Source organism: Panthera pardus, unplaced genomic scaffold (genome assembly GCF_024362965.1).
Source record: "Panthera pardus isolate Hobbes unplaced genomic scaffold, ASM2436296v1 HiC_scaffold_21, whole genome shotgun sequence".
In the NCBI taxonomy this organism is placed as follows: domain Eukaryota; kingdom Metazoa; phylum Chordata; class Mammalia; order Carnivora; family Felidae; genus Panthera; species Panthera pardus.
Genome location: NW_026526777.1, coordinates 44,331,321 through 44,351,891, shown reverse-complemented (window position 1 = coordinate 44,351,891; position 20,571 = coordinate 44,331,321). Strand labels below are relative to the sequence as shown.

Genomic DNA, 20,571 nt, shown 5'->3' with positions numbered 1-20,571 from the left:
AGCTGTTACTTTCACAATGAACTATACCCATACCCATAAATTCACATTTGCTCTAATACCACTTATAACAGACTACTTTTGCTGTTTCACTAAGATATGGCTCTCATGACCCTTTTTCTACTCACACAATTAGATCTCCAAACTTTAAGCCAAAACATAAACTTTAAAAAAAAATTTTTTTTTAATGTTCACTTATTTTTGAGAGAAAGAGAAACAGAGCATGAACAGACGAGGAGCAGAGAGATAGGGAGACAAAGAATCAGAAGCAGGCTCCAGGCTCCGAGCTGTCAGCACAGAGCCTGACGCGGCGCTCGAGCTCACAAACCGCAAGATCATGACCTGAGCCAAAGTAGGACACTTAACCGACTGAGCCACCCAGGAGCCCCATAAACCTTTTTTGATTGAATCTCTTTTGTTTTAAAGGTCTTATGGTCAACAATCTGGGATATTTTTATTCACTTGAGGGATTATAGGTGATCAACTCCTGGATGCCCCCATAATCATAACAAAAAGTACTTATTAAACAAGAGGTGTATAAAGAACATTCATGACTAATTCTAGGAGAACTGGTATACAATGCAGAACTCACCTGAGTATAGAAGCCACTAGCTGCCTCTAGGAACAGAGATAGGTTTGCCTGAACTTCACTCCGATTCGGGTTTGCTCGATTCTTTGCCTGGCCTTGTAGTGTTGTGATCTGATTCTTAAAGGCATGATTCCAGCTGAAAACAAAATGTAATTCTATTTGGTATAGCAGTGACTCACTGGGCAGACACTGGTCCCCCTGAGAACAAGAAAGAACTGTTTGTTATAATTATAACACACTAGACAGTAAACCTGCATTAAAGTTACTCACTTATTTAAATAACTTTATGCTCCTCTTTGAGCAAGACCAGACATGCAATAGAATCCAACTGACCTTAGTAAACACTTACCAAATGTTCGAATAATCAGACTGTGGCTTCAGTTATTAATCTTTTAGAACTACTATAGTTAAAGCCTATTTAGGAATCCCAGTACAAAACAAGAACTACAGTCGCAAGACCAAAGTAAAAGTAAGCTATCAACAAATTGCCATATACACTGTGCCAAGAAATGACTGAGTATATCCTTATTAAGTGACAGGTATAAGGGGAAAATTTCTTTTTCAATATTAAGCCATATCTCTTATTTCCATAAAATCTATTTCCCACAGCACTCTGTTCTAATTCTTTTTAATGCTTTCTTTATTTCTCTTGGGGTTAATGTTTTCTTCACAGCTTGAAATATAAGTTCATTTTTTGATATTTCAATGTTGGCTATTTAAAATAGGAAAAAACACAGTGCTGAAATATGGCATATCAAAATTCTATTATAAAATGTTTTTCTTGAATCAAGCTGTGTAAAGAATCATTTTAGATTCAGTTAGGGTGAAATACAGTCATTCCTTAACTTGGAAACCACAGTGGGGGGTGGGGAAAACAGAACTAGGATGGAGGGAGATTATTACTGGCTTGATTAAAGGAAGCAAACACAGATGAAAGGTCTACAACCTACCTGGAAAGTACCTAATTCTTTATCAATGTCAACTTTTGAGACACTAGAGCACTTGCGTTTTTAATGCTTCATGAGGACAATCGCTCCCTCAGTATTTTTGATGACATTTTATCCTTGCCTCTAATATCATAGATACGGATTCTGAGTGGCTGTGATTAAGCTTTTTTATTACTAGAACTCCTAAAAATATAAAGTATCTAAAAAAGGTGAACAATATAGGAAAAACTAATCTTCACCACAACTTAGGGTACTAGGCATTACTAAATAGAATATTCTTAACTGATTCTTAATATTTCATCAGGCTAATATCCTTGATCCAATTTATAAGGCAAGGCCCTCCACAAAAGGCATTTATTTACTCACTTGGGAATCTGGTCATCTGTCATTTCACCTCTCATAGAAAGAACAAGTGGAATAGCCTAAATATACAAAATCTTTCTTTAGTTTTATGGGGGGGGGGGGGGGGAAGGAAATACCTACTTATTTTATAAAAGGAAGAAGTTCCCTTACAATGCAAACACATTTTCCTTTGGGAGAAATTTATAGAATCACATTCACCAAAGAAGATTTATCTAAAGTTTACTGTTGAATTTCTTTTTTAGTCGTGGTTTAAATGCAGGACTGAACACGTACAGAGAATCCAAACACTGTCTCTTAGTACTTGAAATATACATAAATTTGTTTTTATGATATACCCCAAAGACCTGAATAAGACTCAACTTCAAGCATTCTCCTCTTGCTGCCTAAGACTATCTGAAGTAGTAACAATGGTCAAATATTCTGCTCAAAAAAATCACAAGTACTAGAATTTTTTGTTTTCATTGAAAGACCTTACTCTGAGACAGGTTAAGAAGAAACAACCAAATTGTTTTTTATTCTAAAGTCTTGGTGAGACTCTTGATCTTACAGGGACATCCCAAATGATAGTACTTACAGATCCTGTTCTACTTTCTTGTCTAAAGCGTATTCCAAATCAGTAACTAGCATTTTCTGGTACAGGTCCTGCAGAGCCTGCCTGGATGTCCAGACCTCAGCTGGACCCAGCTTAGAATCTGAGTAACAAAACAAACAAACAAACAAACAAACAAAAAAACAGCAGATATATAGAAAAACAGAGTTAAAACCATTGTACTACACCAATGACTCCTTCCCTCTCCACTCCCCAAAGCAAAAACCTGCTTCATACCATAGACTGCTGCAGAAGTTTTATACTACTACATTTTAAAACGACTTTCACCTTCAGGCTAATGACTAAATCTGGTTCAAAATGCTTGTGTATTTGTCTTTTAGCTTTGAAATAACACCATGAAAAAGGCTAAAAAACAAAAAAAAAAAACCCGAATGGTGCGCCCTTTGCTTTAGTTTGGATTTCTATGTATTCATATCACAGGAAGCCATATGCCACAAAAGTCCCCCCATTTGAAATGATGAACTGCCAAGATGGTCTGTTTACTCTCATAAGTGTATCTCTGTCCAGAGCAGCTTTTTTCTTTTTATTCCGAATCATTTTCAACTGTCCTTACAGAATCTTCACGTCTGTTCACAATCCAGCAGCTGTTTGCGCATTCTGCTGTTATTCCTACTCTATATAATGTCAACCCGATAAAGCCATAACAGTAAGGGTTATTTTAATGATTGATAAATTGCTTGCCAAGAAACTTTTGTGAGCAATCCATACTTGCCATTTAACATAAATAAGAATTTGCAGCACATGATGATTAAGCTGCTCAAGAGGCCAAATGAGAGATTGGGTGAAAGATGAAATCAGGAAGTCAGGCTATGACAAAATGTAATACTCAGTTGGGGCCGTACTGTCTGCCAGAGTCCTGAAAGACACATTAGCCTTTCCGATTACTAGGCTTATGAGTGCAATAACTGACAGTGATCTGCCCCAATAGAAGAACTTAATAAAAGACTTTTCAATTAAGCTTCTGATTACATTTGATATTTTACTGGGACACAATGGCATAATCTTTACTCTTCTCTAGGTCTGCAAATAAAATCTCCTGAGTTAATCCTCACAAGAGTTTGTGACTAAAAACAAAACAAAACAAAACAAAACAAAACAAGATGCAGTATCAGCTTCTTGGTCCCTTATTAGGTTTTAGGGCTAAATAGATTTATAGATTTATTCAGTCTTGTTTCAATTCATCGATGGCAAGGAAAGGATTATAAGGGATCACTAACTCTGTTTTATCAGACAGACTACCATTTAAATTACTTCATATCTTAATGTTTCTAGGCAGCCAATTGTCCCCTATAAAAGCCAAACCCTAAGCCTACTTCCTGAGGGTATTCAATACTTAAGAAAAAGTAAAAGGTATATTCAGCCTAACATCACTCCATGCACAATTTTGGTCACATAATGGAGATTATGTCTACCATGACAAAAGCATAATATAGTGCCTCAGAGCTGACACCAATATCCGTAGTAAGGAAAATGACGACAGTTATGTTAATAATGGGCAAGAACTGAGGTGCTATACTAAGTATACCCATAAAAAGTGTTTTTAGAATTTTTCTTTTTATCTTCTTAAGATGACAATGATATTACCACATTCTTAAAACATTAGCATCAACATTAACACTGGCCTGCAATGTTGAGAAAAAGACATCTAAAGAGTCTTAATTTCCTCTTGATTGTAAATTCTGGCCAGAATGCTGGTTGTTAGCAGTTTAACTCTTTGTGGATTTCACTGCAGAACTAAAGTCCTCAAAAATTAGAATGAGATTCATTATCACATTATCTCTTTTTATACTTTAGAACAGCATATGCTGCTATAGAGAGCATACTGATCACTACATAGTGCCATATATTTCCTAATTTTGGAGTTAAAATCATCGGCTCCTTCTAGGGACTTTCAGTTCTTCTTTTAAAAATACCCTGGCTAGGGGTGCCTGGGTGGCTCAGTCGGTTAAGCGTGCGACTTCGGCTCAGGTCACGATCTCGCAGTCTGTGAGTTCGAGCCCCGTGTCAGGCTCTGGGCTGATGGCTCAGAGCCTGGAGCCTGTTTCCGATTCTGTGTCTCCCTCTCTCTCTGACCCTCCCCCGTTCATGCTCTGTCTCTCTCTGTCTCAAAAATAAATAAACGTTAAAAAAAAAATTAAAAAAAAAAAATACCCTGGCTATTCAAAACAACAAAAGGGAGAAAAGAAAGGTGGCAAGGCAGTTCACTCAATTTCAAGGACTTTTAGTACAGTTTTCCTACAAATATTTTTTCTCAAGGTTTACTTACTATTCAAGTTTGGAGAATTATCAACAGGAAGACATGAACTTAATACCATAAGGTATTTTTATTTATATGGTATATGAATTCTTTCTTCTATGTCTTAAATTGATGACAAATAGTTCATAAAAATTAAATGGTTATATGCATTAAATTAGGTAATATTCAATACAATGTAGCACAGATTATATAAAATTCTTAACCATCTAAGTAAGAATTCAAAGTTCGGGGGCGCCTGGATGGCTCAGTTGGTCAAGTGTCTTGATTTCAGCTCAGGTCATGATCTCATGGTTCATGGGTTCAAGCCCCACACTGGGGGAGCTGTCAGCACAGAGCCTGCTTAAGATTCTCTCTCTTCTTCTCTCACTGCCCCTTTCCTGCTGGCTCACACGTGCGTGTTCTCTCCTTCTCTCAAAATAAATACATAAACATAAAAAAAAAAAAAAAAGAATTCAAAGTTCAAAAACAGTAATTATTTAAAGCATATTTTAAGTCATCATCCCTTTTGGCAACTAGGACAGTGCAACAAGTAATATAGGAAAGATGAGACCCTTCCTTTAATTCCGCTAATGGTATATAAAATAAGCTGTGAAAACCAAATGAGCCAGCCAGTACCTGTCATGTCAGCCTTCAGGACTTCTGCCTGCCTAAAAAAAAGGGAAAAAAGAACATCAGTTAGAAACAAACTAGGCCTACTCAACATAAGTAACACTAAAACCTAAAAGTTAGGTGAAATCATATACTACATCAAGATGTATAGCACCTCTATTTGTGACATTGCAAATAGTGTCCCTGCTTTAATATCCAGGGTAGCACTAGGTTTTGGCAAACTGATGCCATAACTTAAAAGTATACAGGGTCACCATGAATTCTATGAGCTCACATTCTTGTGGTTTTCCAAATGTATTTAAGGTAATATTAAATGATACTCATTAAACAAAAAATTTTCCCTCAATGCAGCCAGGAAATCCTATGTTTCTCAATTCACTAACCACTGTAACTATCTCAAAATTCCCACTTTCCTCAGACATGGATTTTGCCTCCTTCCTGAGGCCGACCCCCTTTCAGTAAAGGCCAGCAGCCCCATCTCAGGAAAAACAATGCCCAGTTACTAAACATTACTTTCACACAACCCTCTTCTTTCTCTCTCCTGTTAAAACACAAGAGGCGCTGCATCTCTTATTTAAGACCAGTAATTCCACTTGAGTAGGCTCTTTCTAGACTTTAATAAGAACTTCTGCTCCCTTAATTACCCCCTTCCTCCTTCAATAATTTTGAAACTTCTCTCTATATTGGATCCTTCCTTTTCTTCAGTATTTTAAACACGCCCAAGTCTGTCATAGTTCTAAAATCTTCTGTCCTGCATTCTCCTCCTCTGGCTGTGGCTTCTTTCCTCTCTCAAATTTTTCAAGAGTTGCCTGTAATCAAGAGGTCCAAAACTGAACTCATGACCCATTCCCACCCCCATTCCTGGTTCTCTTTCTAGTGTTTTTTGCCCTACCAAATGTACCACTGCTTTCCAATTGTGAAAGGCAGATACCTCAAAGTCACCTGTGACAACTTTCTCCCAAATCCCTGGTAATCTATCAACTCCAGAGAATTCTACCAACTAAATGTATCTTGAATGTGTGGATTTCTCTTTACTTCCTCTTCATCCACTCACATTCAAGTTATGAACCATCCCTTGCTGGGACTAATGCAAAGCCACCAAACTGTTTTCTCCATTTCACTCTTGCCCTATTTCATTCTGTTCTCCCACTGCTGTCTGGTGGATCTTGTCAAAATGCAAATTCTGACCATACCAACAGTCCCATTCAAAAGCTTTAATGATTTCCCCACTGCTCTTAGAGTAAAAACTAAAATCTTTACTAAAGTGTCCCACAAAGTTCTCTGTACTCCAAAAATTAGAGGCTGCACACTGCTTCTACCATTATTCCCTCTTTTCCTTGATCTCTGTGCTCTAGTTACCAGATTTCTGGTCTCTCCAATGTGCTCTGCTCCCTTCATACACGGCACCTTTGTAAAGAAGAGTCCCTTTGCTAGGAATACCTCTTCCCCTTTTGTCTGGTTAATTATTACTCATACTTTGTCTCAGAAACATAACTTTCTCAAGAAATCTTACTTAGATGAAGGATATTCCTATCTTATACTCTCAAAGCACTTATTTTTTTCTACATAGTAGATATCACAGATTTTAAGAATGCTCACTGTCACAACCCCTATGCCTATTAGCACAGCACCTAGCAATCAGTAGGCATTCAATAAAGATCTTTTAAGTGAAGAAAGGAAAAAGGATAAATCATGTTCATATATTCTAAAAAGTTATGTATATAAACTAATGAGATTTCCATTTCTAAAAACAAACTTGAACATAAAAGCTAGAGAATACACAGAGGTTCTAAAATTTTTACTGTAAATATTAGGTATTTAATACCAGTTGTGAGTTTTAGTTTCATCAAAACATAATGTGAATCTTTTCATTTTCTTAGCTTTTAAAAAATATTTTTCTAAATTAAGTTTTCAGACAGAATCATAACTGGGTGTTATACAGGTAACCACAAGCCATATAGGAACTATCAGTATAAATGAATAATAAAAATAAATAGCTAAACTTCATCCTCAACTGTAACATCACATCAAATCCCGTTATTCATATTACCTAGCTCCACTGTTTACTTTGGGTGTTAAACTTTTGCAACTAAAAAAACAAACTACGTTCACAAGGCTTGTTGGCTTATACCATTAAAACCTAAGATTATAAAATGTAATAAAAAATACCAAATATCCTGCAAACAATGTTATATACAAACCTAATGTCAACCACAAATCAAAAACCAGTAATAGATATGCAAGTAACAAAGAGAAAGGAATCTGAGTATATCACTAAAGAAAGCCAGCAAATCACGAAAGAGAACAAGAGAAGAAACAATCAGAGAACAACTACAAAACCACCGCAAAACAACCAACAAAATGGCAATAAATACTTACATAACAATAATTACTTTGAATGTAAACAAACTAAATGCTCCCATCAAAAGTCACAGGGTAACAGGGTGGATAAAAAAAAGCAAGGCCCGTCTATATGCTGCCTTTAAGAGACTAATTTCAGACCGAAAGACACCTGCAGATTGAAAGCACAGGGATGGAGAAACGTCATGCAAATGGCTGTCAAAAGAATGCCAGAGTAGCAATACTTAAAGCAGACAAAACAGACTTTAAAACAAAGACTGTAACAGGGAATGACACTATATAATAATAAAGGAGACAATCTAACAAGGTAACACAATTGTAAATATTTATGCACCCAACATGTAAGCACTCAAATACATAAAACAGTTAATACAATAATAGTAGGGGGCTTTAACACTTAACATCAGTGGACAGATCATCCAACCAAAAAATCAGCAAGGAAATAGTGGCTTTGAATGATACAGTGGACCAGATGGATTTAACAGATATATTCAGAATATTCCAGCCTAATATAGCAGAATACACATTTTTTTCACGGGCACATGGAACATTCTCCAGAGTAGATCACGTATTAGGCCACATAACAAATCTTAACAAATTCAAAAAGATCAAAGTCATACCATGCATCTTTTCTGATCATAACACTATGAAACTAGAAATCAACCACAAGAAAAAATCTGGAAAGAGCACAAATACATGGAAATTAAAAAACATGCTACTAAACAATAAATGGGTCAACCAAGAAAACAAAGAAATTAAAAATTTTCATGGAAACAAATGAAAATGAAAATACAATGATCCAAAATCTTTGGGATGCAGCAAAAGCAGTCCTAAGAGGGAAATTTATAGCAATACAGGCCTACCTCAAGAAACAAGAAAAGTCTCAAATAAGCAATCTAACTGTAAACCAAAAGGAACCAGAAAAAGTACAACAAAACCCAAAAGCATGAGAAGGAAGGAAATACTAAAGAGTAGATCAGAAATGATATGTAGAAACTAAAATAAACAACCTAGCCTTAAAGCTAAAGGAAGTAGAAAAAGAACAACAAAACCAGGAGAAGGAAAGAAATAATAAAGAGTAGAACAGAAATGATATAAACTAAAAAACAGAACAGACCAATGAAACCAGGAGATGGTTCTTTGAAAAGATCAACAAAATTGATACACCTCTAGCTAGACTCATTAAGAAAAGAAAGAAAGAAAGAAAGAAAGAAAGAAAGAAAGAAAGAAAGAAAGAACGAACCCAAATAAGCAAAATCACTAGTGAAAGAAGAGAATTAACCAATACCACAGAAATACAATTATATGCCAACAATATTGGACAACTGAGAAGAAACAGATATAATTCCCGGAAACATATAACCTACCAAAACTGAAGCAGGAAGAAATAGAAAATTTGAACAGACTGAGATTACCAGCAAAGAAACTGAATCAGTAATCAAAAAACTCCCAAAAAACAAAAGTCCAGGACCATAAGACTTCACAGGGGAATTCTACCAAACATTTAAAGAAGATCTAACACCTATTCTTCTCAAACCATTCCAAAAAGTACAAGAAGGAAAACTTCCAAAATCCACTCATTCTCTTCATTCCTGATACCAAAACCAGATAGACACCATAAAAAAAAAAAAAAAAAAAAAAAAAAAAGAGAGAGAGAGAGAGAGAGAGAGAGAGAGAGAGAGAGAACACTACAGGCCAGTATCTCTGATGAATATGATGCAAGAATCCTCAACAAAATACTAGCAAACCAACAACACATTAAAAAAATACATACAACAACACATTAAAAAAATCATTCATCATGATCAAGTAGGATTTATTCCCAGGATGCAAGGGTGGTTTGATATTTGCAAATCAATCTGATACATCACATCAATAAGAGAAAGGATACATACCATATGATCATCTCAACAGATAAAGAAAATGCATCTGACAAAGTACAATACCCATTCATGATAAAAACCCTCAACAAAAAAACAGGTTTTGAGGGAACATACCTCAACAAAGGCCGTAATAAAGGCCGAACATCATACTTAATGGGGAAAAAAATGAGAGCGTTTCCCCTAAGGTCAGGAACAAGACAAGGATGTCCACTCTCACCACTTCTATTCAACATAGTACTGGAAGACCTAGCCACAGCAATCAGACAATAAAAAGAAATAAAAGGCATCCAAATCAGTAAGGAAGAAGTAAAACTTGCACTATTACAGATGACATGATACTGTGTATAGAAACCTTAAAGGCTCCGCCAAAAACTACTAGAACTGATAAATGAATTCAGTAAAGTCACAGGATACAAAGTCACTAATACAGAAATCTGTTTTATTTCTGTACACTAATAATGAAGCAGCAGAAAGAGAAATTAAGAAAACAATCCATTTACAACTGCACCGAAAGCAACAAAATACCTATAAATAAACTTAACCACAGAGGTAAAAAACCTATACTCTGAAAACTATAAAACATTAATGAAAGAAATTGAAGATGACACAAAGAAATGGAAAGACACATGCTCATGGGTTGGAAGAACAAATATGTTAAAACATCTAAACTACCCAAAGCAATCTACAGATTTAATGCAGTCCCCACCAAAATACCAACAGTATTTTTCACAGAACTAGAACAATCCTAAAATGTATATGGAGCCACAAAAGACCCCAAGTAGCCAAAGCAATCTTGAAAAAGCAAAGTAAAATTCCAGATTTCAAGATATACTACAGAAAGTTGCAGTAATCAAAAAAGTATGGCACTGACACATAAACAGACACAGATCAATGGAGTAGAATAGAAAACCCAGAAATAAACCCACAATTATATGGTCAATTAATCTTCAACAAAGGAGGAAAAACTATACAATGGGGGGAAAAAAATGGTGTTGGGAAACACCAGCTCCAAAAAAATGGAGCTGGATCACTTTCTTACACCATACACAAAATAAGGTCAAAATTAGACTAAAGACCTAAATGTGAGACCTGAAACCATAAAAATCCTAGAAGACAGCACAAGTAGTCATTTCTCCAACATCGCCCATAGCAACATTTTCTAGATATAGCTCCTAAGGAAAGGGATATAAAAGCAAAAATAAACTATTGGGACACATCAAAACAAAAAGCTTCTGCACAGTGGAGGAAACAATACAAAAAAAAAAAACAAAAAAAAAAACCCTAAACTAAAAGACAAACTACCGATTGGGAGGAGATATTTCCAAATGTCATGTCTGATAAAGGGTTAGTATCCAAAATATAAAAAGAACATAAACAACTCAACACCAGAAACACAAATCATCCAATTTAAAAATGGACAGAAGGCATGAACAGACATTTCTCCAAAGAAGACATAGAGATGGACAAAAGACACATGAAAAGATGTCAACACTGGTGCATCTAGGTGGCTCAGTTGGTTAAGCGTCCGACTCTTGATTTTGGCTCAGGTCATGATCTCATGGTTCATGATTTCAAGTTCTGCACTGGGCTCTGTGCTGACAGTGCACAGCCTGCTTGGGATTCTCTCTTTCCCTTTCTCTGTTCCTCCCCAACTTGTATGCTCTCTCTCTCTTTCTCTGTCTCTCCCAAAATAAATAAACTCAAAAACAAAACAAAAAAAGATGTTCAACATTGATGCAAACCAAAACTACAATGAGGTTATTACCTCACACCTTTCAGAATGGCTAAGAGGGCACTTGTTGGGATGAGCACTGGGTGTTGTATGGAAGCCAATTTGACAAGAAATTACATTAAATAAATAAATAAATTTCTTAAAAAAAAAAAAAAAGAATGGCTAAAATGAAAAACACAAACTGGTGCACCTGGGTGGCTCAGTCAGTTAAGCATCCGACTCTTGGTTTCAGCTCAGGTCAAGAACTTGAAGTTTCGGGAGTTTGGGCCCTGTGTTGGGGTCTGTGCTGGCAGCATGGAGCTTGCTTGGGATTCTCTCTTTCCCCCTCCCTCACTCGTGTCTGTTTCTCTCAAAATAAATAAACTTTAAAAAAAAAACCACAAGAGGGGTGCCTGGGTGGCTCAGTCGGTTGAGCATCTGACTTTGGCTCAGGTCATGATCTCATGGTTCGTGAGTTTGAGCCCCGTGTCGGGCTCTGTGCTGACAGCTCAGAGCCTGGAGCCTGCTTCAGATTCTGCATACCTCCCCCACTCTCCGCCCCACCCGCTTGTGCTCTGTCTCTGTCTTTCAAAAATGAATAAACATAAAAAAAAAAAAAATTAAAAAAAACCCACAAGAAATAACAAGTGTTGGTGAGGATGTGGAGAAAAAGGAATCCTCTTGCACTGTTGGTGGGAATACAAACTGGTGCAGCCCCTGTGGAAAACAGTTTGTTGGTTCCTCCAAAAGTTAAAAAAAGAACTACCCTATGATCCAGTAATCACATTATTGGGTATTTACCCCCAAAATACAAAAACACAAATTCAAAGGGATACAATGCACCCCTCTGTTTACTGCAGCATTATTTACAATAGCCAAATTATGGAAGAAGTCCAAATGTCCACTGATAGATGAATGGAGAAAGAAAATGTGGTATAATATAATGTATAATGGAATAGTATTCAGCCATAAAAAGAATGAAATCATGCCATTTGCAAAAACATGGATGGAGCTAGAGAGTATAATGCTAAGAAAAGTAAGAAAGACAAATACCATATGAGTTCACTTATATGTAGAATTTAAAAAACAAAAACAAATGAGCAAAGAAAAAAGAGACAGACAAACCAAGAAACAGACTGGTAACTATAGAAAACAAACAGATAGTTACCAGAGGGAAGGTGGGTGGGGGGGAAGGGTAAAATAGGTGATTAAGAGAACACTTATCATGTTGAGCACTGAATAACGTATAGAATTATTGAATCACTATATGGTACACCTGAAACTAATATAACAATCTATAGATTGTTAACTATAGAATTAAAAACTTAAAAAAGAAGAATGCCATATATCCTATTCTACCCATGTCAAAAGAACACACTCTTCCAAAACAAACAAACAAACACACACACACACACACACACACACACACAAACAAAAAATACAACATCCTACCGGAGCACTAATTTATGAAACTTATACCGAGAAAGCCAGTGCTAATTATATGCATCTTTACTAGACTCAACAGTGTTTTCATTCTGTCCCTGCAAAGTTACAAATACATTTTACTATGCTTCCAGACATTAGCTAAAAAGTTTACACTCAAGTATACACAAGATATCTTATACTTAGAATCATGTGTCTAAAGGTTATTTTCTCATTCCAAGCAAGATCTGCTTGTAAGTATCATTTCAGTATGCTACCATCTGCCTAATGAGGACACCAACTTTCTTTCAAAGATTTTATTGAGCATATTACAGGAACTATTTACAAACAGCCTGTTTCTCTTAGAGGCTGTAAAATAAGATAATTAAGTCTAATAATGTCTAACGTAAAATCTAGCCATTCTGGTAGCAGGCTTCCACGGATAAACAAAGATCAAAATTTTACTTTATATTTTTATATACTACAATCTGTCCAAGAGAAACTGTAAAGCTAAAAATTCAAGCACTAACAAAAGTGCAAAAACGTGATAAAAATTGTCTGACAAAAATGTTAAAGCATCTTGAAATCCCAGGAGTTTTGGTTCCTCAGTATGACAAGAGTAAAGAGGTGCTCATTCTGTGCACAGTTCTCTATTAGTTCTGAAAGAGATACATTAATGACTAAAATAATCTTGCTATATTGAATGGATGAAAAGATAGCTAAATGGAAAATCTAATAACCTGAAGATGTCGAGTATTACTCCTCTTCTATAAACAAGGAAACTGAAGTTCTGAAATGTGAAACAATTTGCCCATAGTCACAAAGCAATTAGGTAGAATTAAGTACAAACTTAGTTCTGACTCTGAAGTCCAGTAATTTCTACTTCTTTCAAGTTAGAATTTAAAAATTCTGTGACATAAAAAGCTAACACAGACTCTGTCAACTAAACACTAACATGTAAGTCACCTAGCCTAAATTAAAAGATTTGTTAAAATAGAAAATAAAATTCTACCTGAGATTTTTAATAAAAAAGACCGCAAGAAGTAAAATTTATATTCCAGTACAGCAGTCAGACTATGGGTGAAATTCCTTCCTTTACTCTGAATCTCTTTTTGTAAATAAACTTTACTGGGACACAGTCATGCCCATTCATTTATGTACTGTCTATGGCTGCTTTCTGCTACAAGGGCAGAGCTGTGTAGTTGAGACAATGACCACATGGCCCACCAAGTCTCAAATATTTATTACCTGGCCCCTTTACAGTAAACTTTGCATCTCCTGCTCTGGGGAGTACCTGATCAAAAAATAAGAAGTAAAATATCTATTAAGTTCCCAAGCCAAATAGTTTTTCCCTATGAGGAATCATCAATAGTTTCCTTAAAGATCTATTTTTATTAATGTTGTAATCTTGCCACAAAGAGAACTACATTAAAAAATACAGTCTCATGTAACAAACAGTAAAGTTACTATGTGGAGGCCATGCTATATTTTTGATGGTCTTAATCTGCAAACTGTTTAAAACCCTGTTAGGTTTATATACTATTATCTACTAACTCTTCTTTTTTCCTGTGTACCAAAAGTACCCATTTAGACAGGAGAGAGGGTTAAACTGAGAATTATTATCTCACAAGAGGAATCCCTATCCTATCCTTACACAATTTTATTTTTTTCATATAGTATATAAGAAACCAAATCAATAGATGTGATCTTATACCAACTGCTTTCATAAAGACTGGTAACATAATTGGCCATTTGATTATTTTACTTCACTAGGGAAAGCTACTACACCTCAACTGACCTACTGGTTTTGCTAAAGACTAACAATGTTAAACATTAATATAGTTTATGGCCAATGCTTATACAAAGTGAGAGAGTGTTTAAATGTTTTCTCTTAGTAGAAGGCTCTGGCAACATGAGTTGCTTTTTATTCTTACTTTAAGCAGAAAGAATTAATGAAAACAAAGAACCAAAAATTCAAACATTAAAAATCATCATTCCTTCAATAATAAAATAACACCACTAAATACTTACAAAATACAAAGCTTTCAAAATACTGAACACATTGTGTCCGTTCTACTAAGAGAAAGTAAGCACTTCTACCAAGCAATAAGAAAAAGTCATTAAAAGGCTGAATAAAATCTGAAACATTCAATGATAAACAAATGCACTGAAAGCTAACAACCTGAAACAATATTCCTGGAGACTACATGATCATCAAGATCTATAAATACATTCAATGTATTCCAATGCACTAGGTACTGAAATAGCCAACGCTATATATAGCACTTATTATTGTCAGACAATGTTCTAAGGGCTTTATGTAAATTATTTAATCCATATTATGTACTATTACTGCCCCCACTTTATAGATGAAGAAGCCCACAGAAATAGAGGTTAAGTAACACGTCCAAGGTTAAGTCAGCATTTGAACTCAATCAGTTTGGTTCCACAGGATAACTCCTAACCATTACATCATAGTTCCTCCTATACAAGATTTCACGGAAAAAAAAAAAAAAAAGTAATATTTAATAGAAATAGCCCACAAAACTGGGGCTTTCAATACTTAAACATCTTACAATGTTTTTTATAATGTTGTTAGAGAAGAAAACTCTAAAAGTAATGGCCATCTTCTTTAACAAACACTTTGATTATACATAGTACTTACAATAACAATGCAAGGTAACATATATAATAAGATAATCTTTCTTAAGAACCGATATTAAAATTTGTGATTGAAAATATAAGATATCTCCAAATCAGGGGCAGACACAATGGAAGAGTCCTTCGACCTGAACTTCCAACCCCGTTTCTCTTATGAGCAGAACACAGGAAAATAAGCCAACGTCTTCTAAAACTCATCTTCAAATAAGCCAACATCTTCAAACCCAGTTGCTAAGGAAAAGTGAATCAGCTTCTTTTGTTTTGGGAGGGAAGGCTAAAATATTTTTTTTTTGAAATTTAAACAAAAGCCATGGTAGGTTTTATTTCAAGTTAATATATTTGCTTATCTTCATAGAGTACTAAGGAGTATTTGGAATAATAATAGTATTCATCAATTATAACCATCTACATAATTACATATATCATAATTATTTGTACAAAATAGGCCAGATACTGTAAGATGAGTGTGAGCCTACACATGCAAGCACACAAATACACAATCTACAGATCTCTAAGACATCACCAAGTCTCATAGGATTAATAAAAAGTAAATCATATTGCTCTACTTTTGAATTTCACATAGAAAAGGGTATCTAGGGAAGATGCTGCTCCTAGAGGGGCTTGTCTCAGTAAGGAACAAAAACACTAATTTGCTTTCTCTCTGTGGCACTTTACAGTTTGTCATGAATTTTCAAGCCTCCTGACATTATTCCAATGCTCTACATTACAACATTTATCCTAAAATTCTATTATTTGAAACTGTATCTAGTTTGATTAAGGGCCAGTCCTCTCTGGAAATATCAAAGGATAAGAAGTTCTTCCAGGCAGAGAAAATTACACAGTAAAGATAGCTAAGTCAGTGAAGGTGGGAGACTGGAACATGGAACATAAAATACACAGTAAGAAAATACAGGAGATGACTGGTGAACCAAAGCAGACAGCAGACTGTGAGACTTTACATGACACGTTAAGGAGCTCAGACCTCTGTCTTTTAAACAATAGGACACCAGTGCCAAGTTTTAAGCAGGAGCACACCACTGTCAGAACTTCATTTTTAAAAGATTACACAACATTCATGAAGATGGATTTTAAAAGGGCAAGTCTGGAAGGGAGGAAGTGACCATACAGATGGAACAGAAAAACCTAGACTCAAGAAATACCTGTTAATAAAGTCAGTAGAAGGAAAGACAAAGCTGAGAAAACAGTCCAAATCATTCCCAGATTGTCAGCTTGGACAGCTGGATATATGAGAAAGTAAGGGGTATAAGCAGGAACTTAGAGATTAAGTGTCAAGCATAGAGGAGCCATTAAGACTAGGGATATACTGCGGGAGTGACCAGCACACTGATGATAGTTAAACCTATAAGAAAAATGTAATTGCCCAGAATGGCAGAAGGGAGAATCTAGCTCTCAATCTTCATTTTTTAATTTGAGTATAGCTGACACACAAGGTTACATTAGTTTCAGGTTGTACAACGCAGTGATTCAACAACTCTATTTGTTACACTATACTCAGCACAACTGATCTATCACTATACAATGCTATTACAAAACCACTGACCGTATTCCCTATGCTATACCTTTTATTCCTGTGACTTACTCTTTCCCTAACTGGAAGCCTATATCTCCTTCTCCCCTTCACCCATTTATTTTGCCTGGCCCCCCACCCCCTTTTTTTCTGGCAACCAGTTTTTTTTCTGTATTGATAGGTCTGATTCTGCTTTTCGTTCATTTATGTGCTTGTTTTGTTTTTGTGGATTCCACATGTAAGTGAAATCATATGGATCCTCAAAAAATTAAAAATAGAAATACCATATAATCCAATAATGCCTACTGGGTATTTACACAAAGAAAATTAAAACACTAAACTGAAGGGGCGGGCGCCTGGGTGGCTCAGTCGGTTAAGCGGCCGACTTCGGCTCAGGTCATGATCTCACGGTCCGTGAGTTCGAGCCCCGCGTCGGGCTCTGTGCTGACAGCTCAGAGCCTGGAGCCTGCTTCAGATTCTGTGTCTCCATCTCTCTCTGACCCTCCCCTGTTCATGCTATCTCTCCCTGTCTCAAAAATAAATAAATGTTAAAAAAAATTTTTTTTTAAATAAAATAAAATAAAAAAATAAAACACTAAACTGAAAAGATGTATGTATCCTTATGTTTACTGAATCATTATTTACAATAGCCAAGATAAAGGAAGCAACCCAAGTGTCTATCAAGAGATGAATGGATAAAGAAGATGTAGCATGTATACACAATGGAGTATCATACAGCCACAAAAAAAGGATGAGATCTTGCCATCTGAGACAACATGGATAGACCTAGAGGTTATTATGCTAAGTGAAGTCAGAGAGAGAATGAGCTACACTCATTTTCAAGGGGCAGATTTACTGTAAGGACTAGAGAGTGGGTTGGATTTGGTGAAATAAAGGTCAATAACAGCCCTGTCAGAGAAGAGACTATGTCAAATTGCAGGGGGCTGAGGAAAAAATAAGAAGTAGTAGTTTAGGTCAGTTCTTAAAATGCTAAGCTGTGAAGAAAAAGGGAAGAGAGCCATGGTAAAGACAAGTTTCTTTTTTATAATAGTAGGGCCTTAAACATGTTTAAAATGAAAAAATGAAGCTAGGAGAATGGAATAGGTTGAAGACTTAAGAAAATGAGAACAAAACTGATAGAGGATAATTCTGGAAGAGATGGAAGGAAATGGTAATGTGAATAGTAAGACAGGAGGCCAGACTGGCTTTGAAAAGGAGGCAGGATGAAACTGGAGGAAGGTAAGGTTAGATAGAAATGTGCCAGAAGAATAAGGGAGTAGTGTGGGATGAGGCGATGTCAAGAGAATTCACAGCTACACACACTGCATCACTTTCAGAGATAAAGTAGGAGATGAGATCAGTGTCTGAACGTAAGTGGGAGATAAACTAAGGAGAATGGTGAATCTTTAGGATAATTACAAAATGAATAGGAAAGGGAGGCTTACCAAAGGCAAAGAAAAGAGTTGAGAAAAAGTGATGAGAGATATATGGATTAGACACAATGAAAAAAATTAATATGAAAACATATACAACTAGTAAACGCAAATGAAAACAGGTAAATATTTTTACTCTAAATAGTCAAAATGACAATAGCCTTAATGATAGCAGGTACTACTTCTAAGCAACTCAGTATAAAGTGGAAGATATGAGGACATATACAGATGATTTCAATACACTATGGTTGAGTACAGGGATAAAGATATATGCCTACAGTTCAACTACAGAAAGAGCCAGTGGGAGTGAGGAAGAAGATAAGTGTTCAGGGCTGTATCTCTAACACCTAAAATAATGCCTGTTATACAGTAGCTGTTCAACTACAGAAAGAGCCAGTGGGAGTGAGGAAGAAGATAAGTGTTCAGGGCCGTATCTCTAACACCTAAAATAATGCCTGTTATACAGTAGCTGTTCACTAAAATTTTGTTAAATTAACGAATGGTAAAATGTGCGTCATACAGGAAACAATTTTATGCAATGAAAAATGATACAGAATAAAAAGGACTTAGATCTGGAGCTTCTTTCCAAGAAACTTCAATTTCATCATCTGTAAAACAGGGAAACAAACTCCCTTTCAGAAATGAGAAGTAAATAAGACAACCAGTAAGTTACATAAAAGAACCTAAGTGAAAACTCTAAAGGGAGGACTGCACTCTGATTATAACACCAATACTTCGGGGCGCCTGGGTGGCTCAGTCAGTTAAGCGTCCAACTTCGGCTCAGGTCATGATCTCGCGGTCCGTGAGTTCGAGCCCCGCGTCGGGCTCTGTGCTGACCGCTCAGAGCCTGGAGCCTGTTTCAGATTCTGTGTCTCCCTCTCTCTCTGACCCTCCCCCGTTCATGCTCTGTCTCTCTCTGTCTCAAAAATAAATAAACGTTAAAAAAAAAATTTTTTTTTTTAAAAATAACACCAATACTTCAATGACCAAGTTAGTTTTGCTAATCTGGTTTCTGACATAGGATCCTTTCTGAAGCAGCACACAGGGTTGAAGAAGACAACATTCCAAGATGGGCGTCAAAAATCCTATGTTATCTACTACCATACAATGCTAAATGACAAAAGAAAGAGAAACTTTACATGTCATGAGGACCATATTCTTAGTATGTACAGAAAATGAAACCAGAGGTAGATACATCAAAGCTGCAAAATAATTTGTCATTTTCTTTTTTGCTTCTCTCCAAACATTAGTTTTGATCATATAACTTAAACAAATACATTTTAAATACTGGACCTAATAACACATCAAGCAACCTACAAAATACAGTAATATCATGGTAATTGATTATAGACTCTAAACTCATCCGTTAAGAATTAACAGCCTAATCATAGTACTTTGATCATTTAATATTTGCTAGGTCCTGTTTACATGCTTTCATATATTATTAAATCTTTAATTCACAAAACAAATCTATCAGGTTAAGTAGTAAGATTATCCTCATTTTGCTAATGAGGAAACAAGGACACAGAGTGGTTAAATAACTTGCTGAAAGTGACATAAACAGGAAGTGGCAGAGCTTAGCTTCCACCGCTAGTCTGGTTCCAGCAGGTCTTCTGGAATGGATTGGCTATAGGTGTCACCGTCAGGGTATCAACTTTTAGAGGCAACTATCACTTCTCGTTTAAAAGTCCCATCTCTGAGATCAGATACCTTCACACATTCTGTCACTATAACTGTCATTACAAGCTGCAGTGACAGTTTCTAATTCACCATGTGGTTAGAGAGGTCTTCCCTAGCATGCAATCATTTACCTATTTCTATACACATTGGGAGGCTGGACTGCAGACACAGAGAACTAAAAAGAGCTGATGATCCCCGCACTCAAATGAACTGCTATACATGCAACTCAAAACACAGGAAGTTTCATACTAAAGGAGAATCTAGAAAACGGATCACATGTACTACCTACACTTATCATAAATATTCAAAGACCTCATACATAAATATAAAAATGTCTTATATTTACGTTAGTAAATGTTTTAAAAGTTTCCTTCAACTACAATATATAAGTGCTCATGACAAAGTAAACATATGCCAAAGTTCTCGTGAAGCCACATAAGTTAAAAAAAAAAAAATTAGCACTCCCCACTCCCATCCTGGCCAATATCAAATGCTTCACAAAGTCTCTAACTCTTCTATT

At 35.9% G+C, this 20,571-nt stretch overlaps 1 protein-coding gene across 9 annotated transcripts in view; it reads right to left on the bottom strand.

The window, feature by feature from the left end:
- SMG7 (SMG7 nonsense mediated mRNA decay factor) overlaps positions 1-20,571 on the bottom strand; it is an 89,789-nt gene that overhangs the window by 32,547 nt on the left and 36,671 nt on the right. For 8 of the 9 annotated variants that reach the window (XM_019427337.2, XM_019427310.2, XM_019427345.2 and 5 more), the window contains 3 exons: positions 5,379-5,410; positions 2,471-2,588; positions 590-722 (listed from right to left, as the gene is read on the bottom strand). In XM_019427337.2, the coding sequence (XP_019282882.1) occupies positions 590-722; positions 2,471-2,588; positions 5,379-5,410 (283 nt within the window). The remainder of the gene's footprint in view (positions 1-589; positions 723-2,470; positions 2,589-5,378; positions 5,411-20,571) is intronic. The other variant, XM_019427356.2, reaches the window with a different exon arrangement.